Source organism: Ahaetulla prasina, chromosome 6, assembly GCF_028640845.1.
Source record: "Ahaetulla prasina isolate Xishuangbanna chromosome 6, ASM2864084v1, whole genome shotgun sequence".
NCBI classification, from domain to species: Eukaryota; Metazoa; Chordata; class Lepidosauria; order Squamata; family Colubridae; genus Ahaetulla; species Ahaetulla prasina.
Window position 1 is genome coordinate 13,750,964 of NC_080544.1, and position 19,974 is coordinate 13,770,937.

General features: G+C 41.7%; 1 protein-coding gene across 3 annotated transcripts in view; it reads right to left on the reverse strand.

Moving 5' to 3' along the window:
• Positions 1–1,111: 1,111 nt before the first annotated feature.
• The window catches only part of TMEM254 (transmembrane protein 254), a 60,633-nt gene continuing 41,770 nt past the window's right edge, over positions 1,112–19,974 (reverse strand). Inside the window, exons 3-5 of one of the 3 annotated variants that reach the window (XM_058189525.1) lie at positions 17,938–17,997; positions 7,979–8,046; positions 1,112–1,865 (exon numbers count right to left, since the gene is read on the reverse strand). In XM_058189525.1, coding sequence (XP_058045508.1) covers positions 1,585–1,865; positions 7,979–8,046; positions 17,938–17,997 — 409 coding nt within the window. In that variant the 3' untranslated portion in view covers positions 1,112–1,584. Of the gene's footprint in view, positions 1,866–7,978; positions 8,047–9,341; positions 14,375–17,937; positions 17,998–19,974 lie in introns of those variants that run through there. The other 2 variants (XM_058189523.1, XM_058189526.1) reach the window with 2 other exon arrangements.

Sequence of the window (19,974 nt, forward strand, 5' to 3'; positions counted from 1 at the left end):
TGATAGCAGTTCATTACTCTCTCCAAGGTCCATTTCATTCAGTTAGCTCTCTTGATAAAAAACCTTTCTTAAATCTTTTCCTTCAAATCCTTCCTTCTAACCATTGATAAAATAAATCCCATATTTTATAATATTGCTTATCTTCTTGTTCTCCGATTTCAAATGTCAATTTACTCATTTCTGCACATTCCATTATCTTCCTAATCATTTCATCTTGCAAAGGTAGTTTCTCATTTTTTCCAATTTTTAGCAAACACAATCCTAGCTGCTGTTATAATATTCACCATCAAATATTTTAATTCTCTACTATATGTTTCAGGTATAATCCCCAACAGAAAAACTTCTGGCTTAAAGTCTATATGTTTTTTGATCATTTTTTCCAACCATGTGTGTATTTTAGTCCAATATCTTTTAGCTTCAACACATGTCCACCACATATGGCAGTATGATCCAGGTGGCATTTACAACATTTTTCAGATTTATCCTTGAGCCTTCTGGCAATTCTTGTCGGGGGTAGATGCCACCTGTACAACATCTTATACTAATTCCCCTTGTATGCTGTAGACATTGTCATTTTATAATTATACGTCCATAATTTCTTCCATGCCTCTAGATCTATCCTGTGTCCAAAATTCTTCCATCAGGCAATCATTGTCTCTTTTACTTGTTCTTCTTCTAATTTAACCTCTAATAAATATCCATATACTTTCCTAATTAAGTTGTCATCAATATCTGTTAAAATCTTATCAAAACTAGTTAAATTATTATAGAAGCCTTCTGTTTTGGAATCTTTATCATATCTGGAGTGTATTTGCGAGTAAGAAAACCAATTCATTTTATGCCTTCTGTTTCTAGTTCTTGCATAGTTTTTAACTCACCCTTTTCATTCAACAATTCATTGTATCTAACAATTTGTTCCTTTCTAAATGTTATTGAGCATGATGAGAATGCCTCAATAGATGATACCCAAATTGGAATTTTTAAAATGGCTTTTCTTAATCCTCTCCCAGTTTAATAACAGAGCCTCTCTTACAAAGTGTCTTCTAAAATACCCTGTGTTTTAGCTTGCCCATACCATAAGAAAGCATGCCATCCCAATAACAAGTCATGGCCTTCCAAAGTCAATATTCTATTATTTCTTAAGGTTATCCAGTCCTTGATCCACATTAAATTTGCTGCTTGGTAGTATAATTCCCAATTGGCTAGCCCAAAACCCCCTCCTGTTCTCACATCTTGCAATAATTTTAGTTTTATCCTCGCTTTTGTACCTTGCCAAATATATTTCAACATTATTTTATTCAATTCCTCAAAATATCCTTTCCCCAGTCTAATTGGAATTGTCTGGAACAGATACAAAATTCTAGGTAGTATATTCATCTTAATCGTTGATATTCTTCCAAGCAATGATAATTGCAAATTCTCCCATTTGCTGAGAATCCAGAAACGGGACCCGGGGCAAGGTGCCCTTTATATACACATCTGGCTGAGGCACCAGCCAATCAGCATCGAGTATTTTTCCCTCCAAAATTCCCATACACAGCACTCCTCCCCTCCCAGAAGGCACTTTGCCCCCCACATTTGCATTTATTTACATTCGTAATCACACATATAGACAGGGCGTTCCCGGCGTCTACTGGATCTGCGCAATTCAGTTTTGGCGGGGGAGACATGCTGGTTGGAGGTGCTTTCTGTTCCTCCCAGCTCTTCTGTTCGGGCCTTTTTGTGTGGACTATTGGCAGTTGTTTCTTCATTCCCCCTTGGATTAATTGCTGTTTGGTCATTGGCGGGGATAGTTGGTGGACCTGGGCAGCGCTGGACACCGAAGTCTTCAGGTAAGTCCTCCGGTTCCCTCGGGCTTGAGTAAGCTGTTGGAAGGATTAGTTTGTAGTTAGGGACTGTTTGTTGTGGTGTTTGGTCTAAATGCTTTCTGAGTTGGTCGATGTGCTTTCATTCTATATTGCCGTTGCCCATGTCCACAGTGTAGGATTTTGGGCCTGTGATTCCTGTCACCCTGCTCGCCACCCATGTGGGGCCTTCGGCGTAATTTTTAGTAAACACCGGTGCCCCTATTGGGAAACCTCTTGTGCCTTCCCCTCCCCACTGGTACCCGTCAGGGGAATAATTGGGGTTCAGTCTATCTAGTGTGCACCATAGTTTCCACCCCATCAGCAGCTCAGCCAGGCTTAGGCCCGTGGTTGGGCATGGTGTCCCATGTTGAGCTGTCAGGAAAACATCAATTCTCTCCTGCCAGTCCCCGAGCCCGAGGCATGCCAATGCCTCTTTGGTTGACCTTATAAATCTCTCTGCCAAACCATTCGTGGCCAGGTGATACAGGGCCGAGAGGGCATGGCAGATCCCTAAGTCTGCCAAGTAGCCCTTGAATTGGGTTGTTGTGAATTGGGTCCTATTATCCGAAACCAGGGTGTCCGGCAACCCGTGGGTTAAAAATAACCTCCGGAGCACCTTGATTACTGCTTTTGCAGTGGTTGACTTCATGATTTCTATTTCCAACCATTTTGAGAAGGCATCAACTATGATCAGGAATGTTTGGCCGTGGAATGGCCCCACAAAATCTATATGTATGTGGGACCAGGGCCTTCAGGGTCATTTCCAGTCCCTTACCGGGGCTGTGGGGGAGGGGTTGGGTCTGGATTCCTGACAAGGGGGGCATTTTTCTACCCAGTTGGCGATATCGTTGTCCATCTGAGGCCACCACATGTAGTTTCTGGCCAGACCCTTCATCCTTAACAATCCCTGGGTACCTCTCATGTAGCATTTCCAATACCTTCTCATGCAAATATGCCGGTACAACAATTTGATCCCTCCACAATAAACAACCTGCTTGTGTGGACAAGTTTGGCTTGTCTCGCTTCGAATTTTTTGAATTCTCCCGCCACCCGCTCTTTAGGCTAACCCCTCTGCACCCAGCCAATAATGGTTTTTCAGAACAAAGTCCCATCTTGATGCCCTAGCCACCTCTGCTGATGTCAGTGGACCCAAGTTCAATGAGTCTATGAGCAGGGCCAGTCTCCCCGGGGTTGGTTCTTCCACCAACTTCGGAAGTGGGCACTTGCTAAGAGCATCGGCATGGCTCAAGTCTTTGCCGGTGAGGTGGACTAGTTGTAGGCTGCCAGGAAAATTGCCCATCGTGTCAATCTCGGTGACATGGCGATGGGAGTGGGTCGGTCCCCTGCTAACAGTTCTAATAGGGGGCGGTGGTCCGTGACAAGTTCAAATACCCTCCCAAACAGGTATTCATGGAACTTTTTGACCCCAGCCACGGTGGCGAGGGCTTCCCTGTCCAGCTGACTGTAATTCCTTTTGTCACTGGACAGGGTTCGAAGAAGTAGGCAATGGGTGCTTCGGATCCATTGGGCAGTCGGTGGCTCAGGACTGCGCCCACTCTGAAGGGGGATGCATTGCATAAGAGGACTAGTGGGAGGGTGTGATTGTATTGGATCAAGAGACTGTCTTCTGTTAGTAGTTTCTTGACCCCTGTGAATGCTGTGGCTTCAGCTTTTCCCTAGACCTTTCTTTGCAAGCAGTCTATGGAATGGCTCCGCTATTGTGGCTTTTTGCTTGAGGAAGATCGCATAAAAATTCAGGAGACCCAGGAACGCTTGGAGTTCGGTTTTATCCCATGGGGTGGGTGCCTCTCTAATAGCCTTGATTTTAGATTTGATGGGGTGAATGCCCACTTGGTCTATCCGGTAGCCCAGGAACTTGACTGAGGGGACCCCAATCTGGCATTTTTCAAGCTTGATTTGGAGCCCTGCATTCCTAAAAATGGTCACGACGCTCCAAAGCCTGTCCCCCAGTTGTTGATGATTGTCCGTTGACACCAGAACATCATCAAAGTACGGCACCCCCCCTGGTATCCTCTGTAATAGTCTCTCCATCAAGTTTTGAAATAGTCCAGGGGCAACGCTGACCCTGAATTGTAACTGGGTAGATCTGAAGGTGTGTTACAATGGTCTGCACCTCCACCATGGTGCCATCTACAGGCAATTGTTGGTATGCCTGTGCCAAGTCTAGTTTTGCGAAAGTCTTTCCTGGCCCTAGGGAGTGCAGTAGATGCTGCACAATCGGCACTGGGTAGGCGCTCTTCTGTAGGGCCTTGTTTAAGGTCGCCTTATAGTCCGCACAGATGTAGACAGACCCGTTGGACTTGATAGGAGTCACTATGGGGGTCTCCTATCTGGCGTGGTCGGTGGGAACGAGGATTCCTTGTTGGATTAGCTTATCTAGTTCCTGGTCTATTTTGGGTTTTAAGGCAAATGGCACCCACCTGGCTTTCAGTTGTATGAGGGTGATCCCGGGGTCGTCAAGGTTAAAGGAGATAGGGGTCCCCACATACTTGCCGAGGGTTCCTGAGAAGACATCCTGGAACTCGTGTAGGAGGTCGTCCTTTAGGCTCTGGCAGGTGGTGTGGATCCCGATGACCCCATAAAGTCCCATTCCCAGAGCTCTGATCCAGTCCCAGCCTAGGAGGCTTGGCAGGTGTCCGCGGATGATGGTGACCGGCAGCTGCTTCTTGTAGAGGCCATAGGTGACATTGACCATTGTGATGTTTTCCATGGGGATTCAGTTCCCCTGCACTGTCATGCACTCATGCACTCGGAGTTGTTGGTATTCCAGTTGTTCTTTTCGGACGTGCAGTAGGGATGCCTTGACGTTGTCCCAAGACATGATCATGATGGACGATCTTGTATCAAACTCCATCTCTATCTGCTGGCCATCAATGCCAACCATCGTGAATACCTTGTCTTCCGGGTTGGCGTTGGCTTGGCCGATTCGAAATTGGTTGGATTTTGCGCCTTTTCTTTGGTAGCCATTTTGGTTGCACCTGCACGAAGGTGGCTGCTGGCTGGTTGGCTTCCATTCCGGACAGTTCTTTTGGCGAGAAGGCTGGCTTGCTCTGCACACTCGAGCCAGATGTCCTTTTTCTCGCACTGCCGGCATACTGCGTCCTTGATATGGCAGTTGTTCCGGTAGTGGTTGCCGCCGCAACTGGCACACTCGTCCTTGTCGTCGCGAGTGACTCGGTCAGTTCTGAACACCGCTTGTTCCTCGACCTCCTCATCCTCGCTCTCGACCCTTGCGTCCCCTTGGTGTATGAGCACTGTGTTTGTTGAGGCACAAACACAGTTTGTGTTTCCACCCCGTTTCCTTTAACTTGATCCTGGGGTCAAGTTAAAGGAAACGGGGGTCCCCACGTACTTGCCGAGGTTGCCTGAGAAGATGTCCTGGAACTCGTGCAGTAGGTCATCCTTCAGGCTCCATTGGGTGGCATGGATCCTGATGACCCCATAGAGCCCCATTCCCAGAGCTCTGATCCAGGCCCAGCCTAGGAGGTTATCAGGTTTCCACGGACGATTGTCACTAGTATTTTCTTCTTGTAGGGACCATAGGTGACGTTGACTGTTGTGAAGCTCTCTACGGGGATTCGGTTCCCTTGATAGTCTCATACCCAGAGTCATTGGTATTCTAGTTGTTCTTTTTGGATGTGTGGCAGGGACGCCTTGATGTTGTCCCAGGAGATGATTGTGATGGAAAATCGGATGTCGTTCTCCCTCTCTATCTGCTGGCCATCAATGCCTACCATGGTGAATATCTTGTCTTCCGGGTTGGCTTTGGTTTGGCTGATTTGAACTTTGTTCGATTTCACACCTTTTCTTCGGTGGCCATTTTGGTTGTGCCTGCGTGAAGGTGGCTGCTGACTGGTTGGCTTCCATTCTACGTGGTTCTTTTGGCAGGAAGTACGGCTTGCTCTGCACACTCTAGCCAGATGTCTCTTCTTCTCGCACCGCCAGCATACTGCATCCTTGAAATGGCAGTTGTTCCAGTGGTGGTTCCTGCCACAACTGGCACACTTGTCCTTGTCGTCGCGATTGGCTCGGTCACTTTTGAACACCTCTTCTTTTTCTACTTCCTCGTCCTCGCTCTCAATTCCTGTGTCCCCCGGTATATGGGAGCCATGTTTGGCCGAGGTGCCCGTCATGCCCAGTCACTGTAGGCTTTGCTGGACAGCTTGTGTCCCTTGGCCTCAATGATCATGACCTGTAGCGTGAGGTTAGAAGTAGGCTCTCTTCCGATTGTATGGGAGCCCTTGGAGGTCATTGGCCTCAAGGAAATAGTCGAATCGGGCCATATACGATCCCCATTTCTCGGTGGCTGGGTCAAATGGGTTGGGTGTGTTGTAGGCAGCCATCTCCGGGTCTCGGCTTCGGCGAGGGTCGGTCTGCCTGTCTCTATCGGTTTTAAAAGATATTGGTCTGCGATATCTTTTAAAACCATAGTATTTAAGGTCCATCTAGATCTTCTCCTTTGGCCTTTCCATATCATTGTCATGGGGTTATGGCCCACCCAGGTATTGGTTTCTATGTCAATTTTTTCTATATTAGAGATCACTTTTGTTGTCATCCATATCATATCTATTCTGGACCAGGATAAATGTCTGTTTGAATAGAAAGTATATTGTCTATTTTCCTGATTTCTTTCTCTCCATACATCTTTTAAATTCATCTTATCTACCATATTAAAGAAAAATTTCGGAAGGACCTTTCTATTTTGCTTCGTAGTTTTTTGTGTTTTATAATCCAAGTTACCATTAACTACACCATTAAAATCGTCCAAAATGCAGATATTTTCATAGTCCAGTTCAACAATTTTCATGTATAATTTCCTGTAGAAGTCTTCTTGGTTGTCATTAGGAGCATATAGTGCCATTAAAAGTATTTTTGTATTATTGTCTATTATTTCCAACATCAAAGTTCTATCATTCTCATCTAAATATATCAACTTTGCCCTAATTGTGTCTCTTATGTATAAAGCTATTCCTCTTTTCTTACACTGTGGTAGTGAGGTAAATACTTTCCCCAATGTTGGCTTATTAATAATTGTTCATGTTGCTTTTTAATATGTACTTCTCGCAAGCAAATTATGTCCAGTTTTAATTTCTCTAATTTGTGAAACGTTTTCCTCCTCTTAATAGCTGAATTAAGTCCATTTATGTTTATTGTTATCTATTTTCTCTCTTCCATTTTCATACTTTATAATTAGGGGTTATTGCTCCTGTCGATCTTGGTTCATGTTGTGGCTTAACTTCTACCTTACTACCCACAGCACCTTCTTCTTTTTCAATCATCACCAATAGCTCTGTCTCCTGCAGCTAAATCAGTTGACTTCTCCACTTGTATCCGTTTCTTTTCCTTTAAGGAATTCTGCATGAAAATCTTTGGCTTTATCTATTGTATCTATTCTGTATTTTTGCTGTTGCCATGTGAACACCAAGCCCCTTGGTGCCAGCCATCTATAATTAACACCTTTCTGTAATAAGATTTTGGTCAAAAAATGGTATTCTCTTCTCCTCTCTCTCACTCTTCTTGGAACTTGCTTCAATACTACAATTTCTTTGTCTTTGTATTTCAGTGTTTTATCTCTTGCTATTTGTAGTATTTGTGCTTTAATTGATTTTTGGGTGAGTCTTATATCTCTTGGGAGATTATATCTTGTAGCATATCTCATGTGCACTCTAAAAATCTCATCAATACCATTAATCATCTTTTTCCTACTAATTTCTAAAGGTTCAGCCAAGATTTCCACCATTTTGTCTGCCAAGTTCTCTCCCTTCTCCTCCTCTATATTCTAAAATCTGAGAAAAAATTCTGCTCTATCCATCTCCCAGTCCAATGATCCACTTTTGTCTCTTTCAATCTCCTCCAATCTGCTGTCAATATATTTATTTTTTTTAATCTCTTTGCTCTTCTTTTTCCTCAACTTTTTGAAGTCTGTTCTCATATTTTTTCATCATTTGTGGTATATCTTCCACCTTTTCATCCATTTTCTCTGTTCTTTGCTTGATTTGTTCTGCTTCCTCTTGCAATTTCTGGATCCCTTGCCAGATAACTTGAAGAGTAATTTCTTTTTCTTTTTCTTTCTTTTTCCTGTTGAAGCATCGATTGTATTGACTTTTTACCTCCTACTGGTGAGGAGGAGGGTGTTGATGTGGCTGATCCAAATGCTGTTCCTTTTCTACTCATTGTCCTATGTAAGAAAGAAAAAAGCAAAAAGCAAAGTGGCAGTCGGAGGACCCAAAGAAAAAAGCACCTCAAAAATAATACAAAGAATTTCTTCATTCTTGTGTGTCTTAATCCAAGTTCAGTCAATCCCAAAAGAAAGAGAAATAAAAAAAGGAAAAAAAGGAGGCATCAGAGAAGAGAAAAAAAGAAAAAAAGTAAAAAAATATTGGCCTCTTTTATTTTAATAGTCAGTGAGGAGGGAACAGAAGCAGGAATATATAAAAAAGGGGGGGAAAAGGAAAAAAAAAAAAAAGCCTTCTTATAAACTTTCCAGTAATTATCTGCAGCTCTCTTTCTAGAGTCACTACAGTTTTCTCAAAAAGAAAGAAGAAAGCCTTTTTTTTCTTCCTTTCCCTTACAGGCTATTTTAGTTCATAGCATCCAGCAGAGCACCTGAATAAACAAAGCTGCAGAGATATAAAGTTTCTTTGATGTTCTCACCCAATATCTCATAAGAAACAAAGTATCTCAAACATAGAGCCCTAGGAAAATAGTGTAGCCGCTTTCTTACAACAGTGAGAGTACAAGATTAAGAAAAAAACAAGCTATGTCCACTAGAAAGATTTTTTCTTTCTTCCCTCCTTGCTCAAAAATATAATAATAATAAAAGCATAAAGATTTTAAAATTGTTATAATGCCAAATTATGAAAAAAAAAAGGGGGGGGAAAGAATTTAAATCTGGAAAAGGAGATTCAGCAATTTCAATTCAGTCCAGACAGGTTTTATTAAACTAAATCAAACATGGAGGCATTCTAAAAAAAAAAAAAATCTTTTTAAAAGGCAAAGAATTTAAAAAGGAAAAAATTTCTTCTAAATAATCTTGATCCGCCGCTCAGCTATCTTTTGTTAATTTTAACCCCTTCCAATTTTAGAATGATTTTAAAACAATTTTTTAAAAAAGAGTCTCTCACCCCACCAGCACACTTCTTTCAATTCTTCCGTTCCGGAGCTGTCCCAACTTCAGCAGCCATTAGAGCTGGAATTTCCTGTCAAGAAAAAGGGCTTCTCTTGGATCAGTCGGGGACTTTGCAGTGTCCCCGAGATTCTCGGGAAGTGCCCTTAGTGATCACTGTCTCTTCAGGACAGTGAGGTCCAAAAGCAGACCGTCCTGGCAGGAAAACATCGACTGCAAGTCTGGAGCTTCAGGCTTGCATGTCGTCTCGTCACGACGTCAGCTCCCAATCTCATAGTTCAGTTGGCCACTAAAACAGGAAAAAATGAGGTGCAGGGAAGGAGAGTAGAAAACTACCCCTCTCCGTCAATCTCATAATTGTTGGCCATTAAAAACAAAAGAGAGTGAGATGTAGAGTAGATGGTCACCAAGTTGGCCACCTTGATCCATCTCATAATTCTATCAAAATTTGACAGACCGGTCAAGAGTTTATGGCACACCACCCTTGACACTCCACTGCACATCAGCATAACAGCTATATTTTTAGCTATTTCACTCTCTCTTTCCTACATACGTGTACTTTTGGTCATGCCTGGGTAGTCTAAGGGAGGGTTTAGCCAAAGTTCATGTCTCACATCTGTGACAACAGCCCTCCCCATCACGCCCTATAACTTTTTATGTTATACAAATGCTTCATGTATAAAAGAGGAACAAAATTTATAGAAGTATAAATAGCCATTTTATTGCTCACAATAATCCATTAGTTTCTGCCTTATGATGATCTCCAGTTAGATTGCATATAACTACTACGCATATATGTAGAATTTGATGAGCTGACATTATATGTGATTTGCTCTGTCACGTAGTTGCTTCTTCACTCTCAGTTTGACAACTCTGTCTGCAGATCATGAGACCCTGCTGCCACCCCCGCCACCCCCAAGGTCACAGTGCATAGGTGGCTGAACAATCCGGGCCATTCTCATAACAAAAGATGAGGATGTAATTGGACAATGCATTGAACTGAGGGGGATGACCAAAGGGAAAAAAGCAAGTTTAACTACGTGAGCTTGCGTGTGAGAAAACCAGAGCTGGTTTCTCTTCTTCTGTGCCAATAGTGTATTCACTAAAGTTTTACTTTTGGGAAGCACAATGTCTCAGGAGTTCTCTTTTTGAAGTCTCTTAATTGGACAACTGACATTATAATTTAATGATCCAGCTAATAGCGACAGGAATCGTTCTCCCACTTCCCTTTGTAACAAAGTCATCACAGGTTTTATTTTGGAGATGCATTGTGATTTTTTTATTAATACTAGAAGGCATCCAAAATACAGAAGTGAACTGACATTTTTATCATATGCTCTCTAGATATTCAACACTCAAAAATCTAGGCCCTTTGGGGAAATTGCAACTCCAGACAACCCAATAATTGGAAAATGAACGTGAGAAACTCAAGATCATTATAACATTTCTGGAGTGATAAAACAATGCAAGTAAAACATGAAGAAGTAGCATTCTTTAGCATGGCTTGACAATAAACCCAAATGTATTCCTAGATTAAACATGCATACAACATACAAGTAATATTTCTATTGTTTCAACAAAATTTAAAAAGAATGACTAGTTCGGCAGAAATGAACAATGTTTGAGACAACATTGAAGTGTCTTTAACACTTTGCATTGGGGACACTCTTGCGTCACATCAAGAGGTGACAGAAAGAAGCTTCAATGGAACACAAGAGTTTTGATCGCAGCAAAGCAACGTCACAAGCAGTGATCTTCACAACCACCTCTAGCAAAGGAACTGAATAGAGGATGTCCTTTTGTGTATCAAAATTGTTAAGCAAGCATTTTCCCATTTGGTGTTGCTGGAGCAGCAAGGATGAGGAGGGCTGTGAGGAACGACCAAGCAAAGTGACTTCAACCTAAGCAGGTAAGCAGTGGTGGGTTGCTACCGGTTCGCCCTGGTTCGGGCGAACCAGTAGCGGCGGCGGGCGGCTCCATCCATCCACCCAGATGTCATCAAAAATGCAAAGAACCTTCTGCGCATGCCTAGAAGCACCGCATGCTCACAAAGCGAGCGCGCGCACCCTCACACTCCGGATAGCGAACCGGTAGTGCCGGGATTTGTAACCCATTACTGCTGGTAAAGCTGCATCCCAAACTTTCCTGTAGGTAGCCACCCAGTCCCACAAACAAAAGCAAGTAAGCAACAAAACCAATTTGCAAAAGCAGAGAGGAAGTCCAAAGACAAAGTGCAAGCTCACAGAGTAAGTTACAGTCCACAGGACAACCACCGTCTGATTAACCACCTCCCCCAATGCCTCAGGGGCCTGGGACAGCATCATCCTCAGCCCACTGGCCTCTCCAAACATTCCCAGGGAGACGTACCATCCCTGTTGGACCATCCTCATTCCAACTCCTCCTCTGACCAGAATCCGCTGTGGCCATGACACCACATTTATGGTTGTAAGTTGAGGACTACCTGTAGTTGGAGCATTTATGTTGCTTATTTTCCTCTTATGTCCTTGAAAATAAACCCTGCCCCATCCAACCCAATGCCCCAGAGGTTTTCTGCCTTTAGACCACCAAATTCAGACAGTGGCCTGATTTGAAGATTGCTTTGTCATACATTTGAAAAGCACAGTTCTGCTTCAAAGTCTCAAAGGGCCGCAAATTGTTAACAATGCAACACTTCTGCCCTGTCTAATTTTCTTAGGAGCCACTGTTTCGAACTCTACAAAACTTTGGTGAGTCAACACAAAAAAGACAAGACAGAGACAGGATATACTCCCAAGCAAGGTGAAGCAAAGGCAAACTATACTATTTGCAAGTTGCTGGGTACCCAACAGGACTCTTGAACATGGAACCTACTCCTGGCTCAAAGAAAACCACGATTAAACCCAAGAAGAACCCAATTAACAGAGCGGGAAAATTGGGTCAAAGTAAAAAGGTAAGGCTGCCTAGATAAGGCTGATTTTTTGGGTCTCCCCAATGACCACCCAACTTTTTGGGCACCCGGGATTGGTTCCATGGAGAGAGATTTTTCTGTGGATCAGAGGGGGCTGCTGAACCCCTTTATCTATAAGTAAGAGATTTTTTTTAAAAAAAATAGCTGAATAGTTTAAACCGATTAACCAGATTATATAAATAAGTTGGTAGAGAAAAATGTGGTTTTACATTGCATGCGGCTTCATTGGCGCCATGATAAAAAACAAAAGAGCATTTCATTAGAATTGTGAGAAATGTCGCTTAATGGGTTAACTCATTTCTGAGTTTTAAAAAATACCCTGCTGGGACCAGCCAGGCAAGATAATCTGGCTGTGTTTTTTTTCCCAACAATGTATAAATTTCAGGTCATCTGGATGGGGCTTCCCTTTTTTTGCTCGGCCTGGTGGCTAGCATGCCACAGCCTGGTGCCAGTCCACGGACCGGGAGTTAGAGACCCCTGTTCTAGAGCAGGGGTCTCCAACCTTGACAACTTTAAGATTTATGGACTTCAAATCCCAGAATCCCTCAGCCAGCAAAGCTGGCTGAGGAATTCTGGGAGCTGAAGTCCACAAGTCCACAAGTCTTAAAGTTACCAAGGTTGGAGACCCCTGTTCTAGAGAACAGTTTCTTCTATTTGTTGTTCTCTGTCCTCTGTTGGCCTCTACATGCAAATATGTGGTAGCAAGTGAAGGAAATACTAACAGAGCAGCATAAGGCACCTATCGTAGGCTGAATCTGTTGTCCAATCTGACAACAATATTATTGTCCTGATCTAGGGGTCTCCAACCTTGGTCCCTTTAAGACTTGTGGACTTCAAGCTTTGCTGGCTGAGGAACTCTGGGAGTTGAAGTCCGCAAGTCTTAAAGGGACCAAGGTTGGAGACCCCTGTCCTGATCCATATAGGTAGTCTTCAACGTACGATCAAAATTGAGCCCCAGATTCATGTTGCTCAGGGAGTAATTTGTTGAGAGAAGTTTCGCCCCGTTTTAGGACTTTTCTTGCCATGTTTGCTAACTGAACCACTGCAGTTCTTAATAGCAATAGCACTTAGGCTTATATACTGCTTTACCCACTCTAAGCGGTTTTAGAGAGTCAGCATCTGATTAATAAAATTAGTAATTAAATTAGTAACACGGTTGTTACGCAAATCTGGTTTCCACCCCTGTTGACTTCGCTCATCAAAAGGTCACAAAAAATGGTTATTATGTGACCACGGGGACACTGTGACCGTGGTAAATGCGAGTCTGAATGTAAATCACATGACCATAGTGCTGCAACGGTCGTGTGAAAAATGGACGTAAGTCGCTTATCTCAGTGCTATTGTAAGCGAACTGTTGTAAGTTGAGGACCACCTCTATTGAAAACAGGATTATTTCCCAAAATTAACAGTGTAACAGCTCTTACCCTAACACTGAGGTCTCTTTTTATTATTAAACACAGAATAGAAAATGTAAGATATTGTATTTTTCGGATTATAAGACACACTTTTTTGTCTCCCAAAAGGGGGTGAAAATGTCTCCGCATCTTATATTTTATTTTATTTTATTTTTATTTTATTAAATTTCTATACCGCCCTTCTCCCGAAGGACTCAGGGCGGTGTACAGCCAAAATAAAACACAGAATATGTACAATTAAAAGAATTTAAAATGAACTATTACTATGCGGCCGATAATTAAAACATATAGCGAATATTGCTGAAGCCCCACCCACCCACCAGCCATTTTTTGGCTTCCACATGCCCCATTTTTGAGGCTTTTTTGGCCCATTTTCGAGGCTATCTGGCTGACAGATCAAGTGTCAGCTGACAGATTTTTGGCCGAAAAAAGCCTCAAAAATGGGCTGAAAAAAGCCTCAAAAATGGGCTGAAAAAAGCCTCAAAAATAGGCCAAAAAAAGCCTTGAAAACTGGCTGGAAAGGGGCCAAAAAAGGCCAGAAAAAAAGGGCTAAAAATGGGGCCCATGGAGGCCAAAAACTTTTTTTTTGTTTTCCTCTTCTAAATTTAGGTGTGTCTTATAGTCAGGTGTCTTATAGCCCATAAAATATCTATCTTTGGACAGCAAGTCTTCTGTAAGAAGGTGAGAACTTTTCATTCCCTATTTAAAATGTAATTTCTGCTTTATCAACTTATAAGTTTATCACCAGGGTGCCCCAAAACCAAAGATCTTTTTTTTTTTTTTTTGGCTTTCCAGGTAACAATGAAAGGTGTTTTCAATCAAATGCCAAAATTCGGAGAGATCCTTCAGTGTTAAGGGCAATATCATCCCCTTTCTGCTTCCTTTTCCAGTTCTAATTCTTCACTGGATTTTCTTGGGTGGCTTGTAAACCAGCAGAAAATAAAGCGAAAAGATGCCACACAGCAACGTTTGAACGAACCACCGAAGCTGCGTCTTGCTGTCCGTGATGCCTTTCTTACTGCGAGAAAAAGAGAGGCAAATGACACCGATATTTATTTAGTGGGGGAAATAGTTCAAGCTTAAATAATGCTGATCCAATTCTACAGAGGAGTTATTGAGTCTGCCATTTGCACCTCTATAACTGTCTGGTTCGGTTCTGCAACCCAACAAGAAAAACACAGACTTCAGAGGATAATTAGAACTGCAGAAAAAATAATTGCTACCAACCTGCCTTCCATTGAGGACCTGTATACTGCACGAATCAAGAAGAGGGCCGTGAAAATATTTACAGATCCCTCGCATCCTGGACATAAACTGTTTCAACTCCTACCCTCAAAACGACGCTATAGAGCACTGCATACCAGAACAACTAGACACAAGAACAGTTTTTTCCCGAAGGCCATCACTCTGCTAAACAAATAATTCCCTCAACACTGTCAAACTATTTACTGAATCTGCACTACTATTAATCGTTTCATAGTTCCCATTGCCAATCTCTTTCCACTTATGACTGTATGACTATAACTTGTTGCTGGCAATCCTTATGATTTATATTGATATATTGACCATCAATTGTGTTGTAAATGTTGTACCTTGATGAAGGTATCTTTTCTTTTATGTACACTGAGAGCATATGCACCAAGACAAATTCCTTGTGTGTCCAATCACACTTGGCCAATAAAATTCTATTCTATTCTAAAGATGTGTGATCTTTGGCACATATTTGCAATCGGAAAAACAAGCTGCTAACATCCTTCTCGAGTGTTCACAGCGTGGACCCCAATTCCCAGTTACCAAACCTATTTTGGATCTGATTATAAACCTGGACAAAGGTTCTTTTGCTTATCCTTCTTAGTCTGCACTGAAAATTGCACTGCTGATGTTACCTACCGTATTTTTCAGACTATAAGACGCGCCTGACGATAAGACGCAGCTAAATTGAGAAGAGGAAAACAAACAAAGAAAATGTTTTTGCCCTCCAAGCGCCCCATTTTTGGAGCCTTTTTTTGGCCTTTTTCCAGACCATTTTTTTTTTTGCCATTTTCAAGGCTTTTTTCAGCCCATATTTGCAGCTTTTCTCAGCGCATTTTTTGAGGCTTTTTTGGCCTGTTTTTTTCCCAAAAAAAGGGCCAAAAAAGCCTCAAAAATGGACCAAAAAAGCCTCAAAAATGGGCTGAAAAAAAGCTCAAAACAGGCCAAAAAAAAGGGCTGAAAAATAGTCTGAAAATAGCCCTGAAAACGGGCTGGAAAAGGGCCTGAAAAAGGCTGAAAAAAAGCCCGAAAACAGGGCATGCAGAAGCCAAAAAATGGCTGGCAGATGGGTGGGGTTTCAGCAATATACGGTCTACACACAGACATTTTTATCCGCTTTTGGGAGACAAAAAAGCGCATCTTATAGTCCCAAAAATATCGTAGTTTGGTAATGAAACGTCTGCAAGAAAACAACCAAGCTCAGAGAGTGTCAAGGGCCTGCTAATGTTAACTAGTTTGGAAATAAAACGTCTGCCAGAAAACCACCAAGGACCCCAATCATCATCATCATCTGCTGCTGCTGCTCCTCCTCCTTGTATAACCCAACTTCTCACCCTGCTTATGTTTTCAGATCAATTCCTTGGCATGGGACTGCATTAATTATTGGTTAGCAACCCGCAGAGAATTAACCGAGCTGCATGTTTGTTTTCTTGCAACAAGAACACACCGGGTTGGGCGAGTAATTGCTTCTATCGGCTCAGACAAAGGATGGGAAGGAAATGAGGAAATGCAAGATGAATATAATGTGCCAAAGGAGGGTTGTGAAACCACACAAAGGTTTCTTCTGCATTTTGCACACTCCACCCTCTATTGAGTAAGATATCTCCTCCTGCAGAGGAACTTGTTAGGCAAGTCAACTCTGGCGCTCCTAAACCGAGATCAGCTATCTGTTCTTTCCTATCTAGATAATCTCCATGTAACATTGACCAATTTTAGACTTGATGTCACCATATTTTGTTTACACCTCCAAGCTTGCAATGAAAGTACAGGTCATTTTCGACTTACAACAGTTCATTTAGTGACCGTTCGAAGATACAACGGCACTGAAAAAAACCACAAGTGATTTAGGGCCATTCGTCACAATTACGACCGTTGCTGCATCCCCGGGAATTAAAATTCAGATTCCTTGCAACTGATTCACATTTATGTCAAGTCGCAGTGTCCCAGCGTCACGTGATCCCCTTTTGCGACCGTCTGACAAGCCAAGCCAATGGGGAAGCCAGATTCATGTAACAACCTTGTTACTAACTTAACCACTGCAGTGATTCACTTAACAACTGTGGCAAGAAAGGTCATAAAAGGGGGCAAAGGTCACTAAACAACTGTTTCACTTAGCAACAGAAATTTTGGTCTCAACTGTGGTCATAAGTCGAGGCCTTATCTGTATTGGAATGGAAAATCATATTATTTCTGAATATTTTCCATCCATCTACGCCACGATTAACTTGGGAGTTCTTTCTACAACCTTTTAGATGCGGGAGGCAGTGTCCCTCATTCAGACACCAAACAAGACAGACCCAGACTGGAGTTAGGACTGGAGGAAAAACAGCTGCAACCAGCCTGCCTTCCATTGAGGACCTGTATACTATACAAACCAGAAAGAGGGGTGTGAAAACATCTACAGACCCCTCGCATCCTGGACATAACCTGTTTCAACTTCTTCACTCAAGACAACGCTGTAGGGAATTGCACGCTAAAACAACCAGACACAGGGACAGTTTTTTCCCCTATACCATCCCTCTGCTAAACAACTAATTCCCACAACATGGTCATATGCAGTGGTGAAATCCAAATTTTTTTATTACTGGTTCTGTGGGTGTGGTTTGGTGGGTATGGTGTGGCTTGGTGGGCGTGGCTTGTGGGCGTGGCAGGGGAAGGATGCTGCAAAATCTCCATTCCCACCCTACTTCAGGGGAAGCATGCTGCAAAATATCCATTCCCACCCCATTCTGGTGCCAGCCAGAGGTGGTATTTGCCAGTTCTCTGAACTACTCAAAATTTCCGCTACCGGTTCTCCAAAACCTGCTGGATTTCACCCCCCAGTCTTATACCCTGGGATGTCAAACCACCTAGTAGAGCTGTATTAGCCATTATCCTCCTTATTTTTTCATCTTTCGTATTACCTATTTCCAGTGGTGGGATTCAAGTAATTTAACAACCGGTTCTCTGCCCTAATGATTTCTTGCAACAACCAGTTTGCCAAACTGCTCAGAAAATTAACAACTGGTGCGAACTGGCTGAATCCCACCACTGCCTATTTCCTTAGCTTCTTGTGACTATAACTTTGCTTGTATCTTATGATTTATGTTGATTGCTTTTACTTAGTATCCTATTATGATTTCTGCTGATTGTTTATTTAGTATCCTATGACTATCACTTTGTACTCCCAATTTGTGTGTATTTTTTTTCTATTCTGCATCCTATTGTGTTCTGTTCTGTTCCGTTTTATATTCTATTCACAAAGAATATTCCTAGATGTAGAAAACAACCGTGCCAACCCAACTCAAAAGTGTGCCACCTTCAATTCCTGAAGAAGTTAGGAGAACTTACTTGCATAACCAGATACTCAAACACGCTTCACCGATATGAAGTAACCAAGCCACCGCATATCTGTAATTAAGAAAAACAGCACCAGAGTTGTCAAGAATAAATTAGACGTCAGTTCAGAAAAGGGAAAGATTGAAACTCTCCCTCATGTCTCAATAATTCATAAGGTTATAAAGTGTTTCAAATTCAAAAACGAAGAAAAAAGGTTACAGGGTTTTTTCCAGCAATACCTTGAAAAACAATACTTTAGTATTGAATATTTTTAATGGTAACTATGGAACTCATGGAGACTCGGTGGCTCAGGGGCTAGGACGTTGAGCTTGTCGATCGAAAGATCGGCAGCTCAGCGGTTGGAATCCCTAGTGCTGCCATGTAACGGGGTGAGCTCCCATTACTTGTCCCAGCTTCTGCCAACCTAACAGTTTCGAAAGCACGTAAAAATGCAAGTAGAAAAAATAGGGACCACCTTTGGTGGGAAGGTAAGTGTTCCGTGTGCCTTTGGCGTTGAGTCATGCCGGCCTCATGACCACAGAGACGTCTTCGGACAGCGCTGGCTCTTCGGCTTTGAAATGGAGATGAGCACCGCCCCCTAGAGTCGGCAACAACTAGCACGTATGTGCGAGGGGAACCTCTACCTTTACCTTTATGGAACTCATTTAAAATATTTGAAATGATATTATGTTATGAAGATTAACTGAGTTTTTTGATAATGGTTTATTTTGAAGATATATATGAAATATATATGAAATGTTTTGAATTGCAAATATATGAATGACTTTAATATTTGATAAGTGGTATATGTAAAATTTTATAAACATTAATTTTTTCTAATTGGAAAAATGGAATTTAAGGAAAATATTTGAATTTATATCCTGAGGTGAAAAAGGATAATGGAAGAATAGGAGGATTTAGAGTTAGGGTCAAATATTAGAAAAATAATTGATTTTTATTTTATTTATTTTTCAAATAAATAAAGGGTTTAATTTAGAGGAAGTAATGAGAGAAGTGGAAAAAGGGGAGGAGGAGCTGATTAATGATTAGAGTTTAGGGCGAAGGGCACAATTAGATATACAATATAAATAAAGAAAAGAAAAGAAAAATTAGAGAGAAAAAATACTAGCAAAAAGTGAAACATTATAAAATGTGTTGAAAAATAACTAAAAGTTGTATAAATTTGAAATCTGGCCAATACTCTGTTCAGAAAAAATGCATTGTATGTTTGTTTGTGTGTGTTTGTTTGTTAAAAAATTAAAAAAAACTTTAAAAAAAAACAAGTCACAACTTTTCCTGGATTTGGTGGTATGAAGTGTGTGTGTGTGTGTGATTGGTCTCATTCAAGACAATGATGAATGTGCATACAGATTGGGAGGTTGAACAACTAGCCTTGTGGTGCAACCAGAACAATCTTGAACTAAATATACTCAAAACCATAGAAATGGTGGTGGATATTAGAAGAAAACCTCCTATACTACCACCTCTTACAATACTAGACAACAGTATCAACAGTAGAGTCCTTCAGGTTTCTAGGTTCTATCGTGAAAATATTTACAGATCCCTCACATCCTGGACATAAACTGTTTCAACTCCTACCCTTAAAACGATGCTATAGAGCACTGCACACCAGAACAACTAGACACAAGAACAGTTTTTTCCTGAAGGCCATCATTCTGCTAAACAAATAATTCCCTCAACACTGTCAAACTATTTACTAAATCTGCATTACTATTAATCTTCTCATTGTTCCCATCACCAATCTCTTTCCACTTATGACTGTATGACTGTAACTTTGTTGCTGGCAATCCTTATGATTTATATTGATATATTGACCATCATTTGTGTTGTAAATGTTGTACCTTGATGAACATATCTTTTATGTACACTGAGAGCATATGCACCAAGACAAATTCCTTGTGTGTCCAATCACACTTGGCCAATAAAAAATTATATTCTATTCTATTCTATTCATATCTCACGACCTAAAATGGACACCCAACATCAAAAACATCATCAAAAAAGCTCAACAAGGAATGTTCTTTGTGC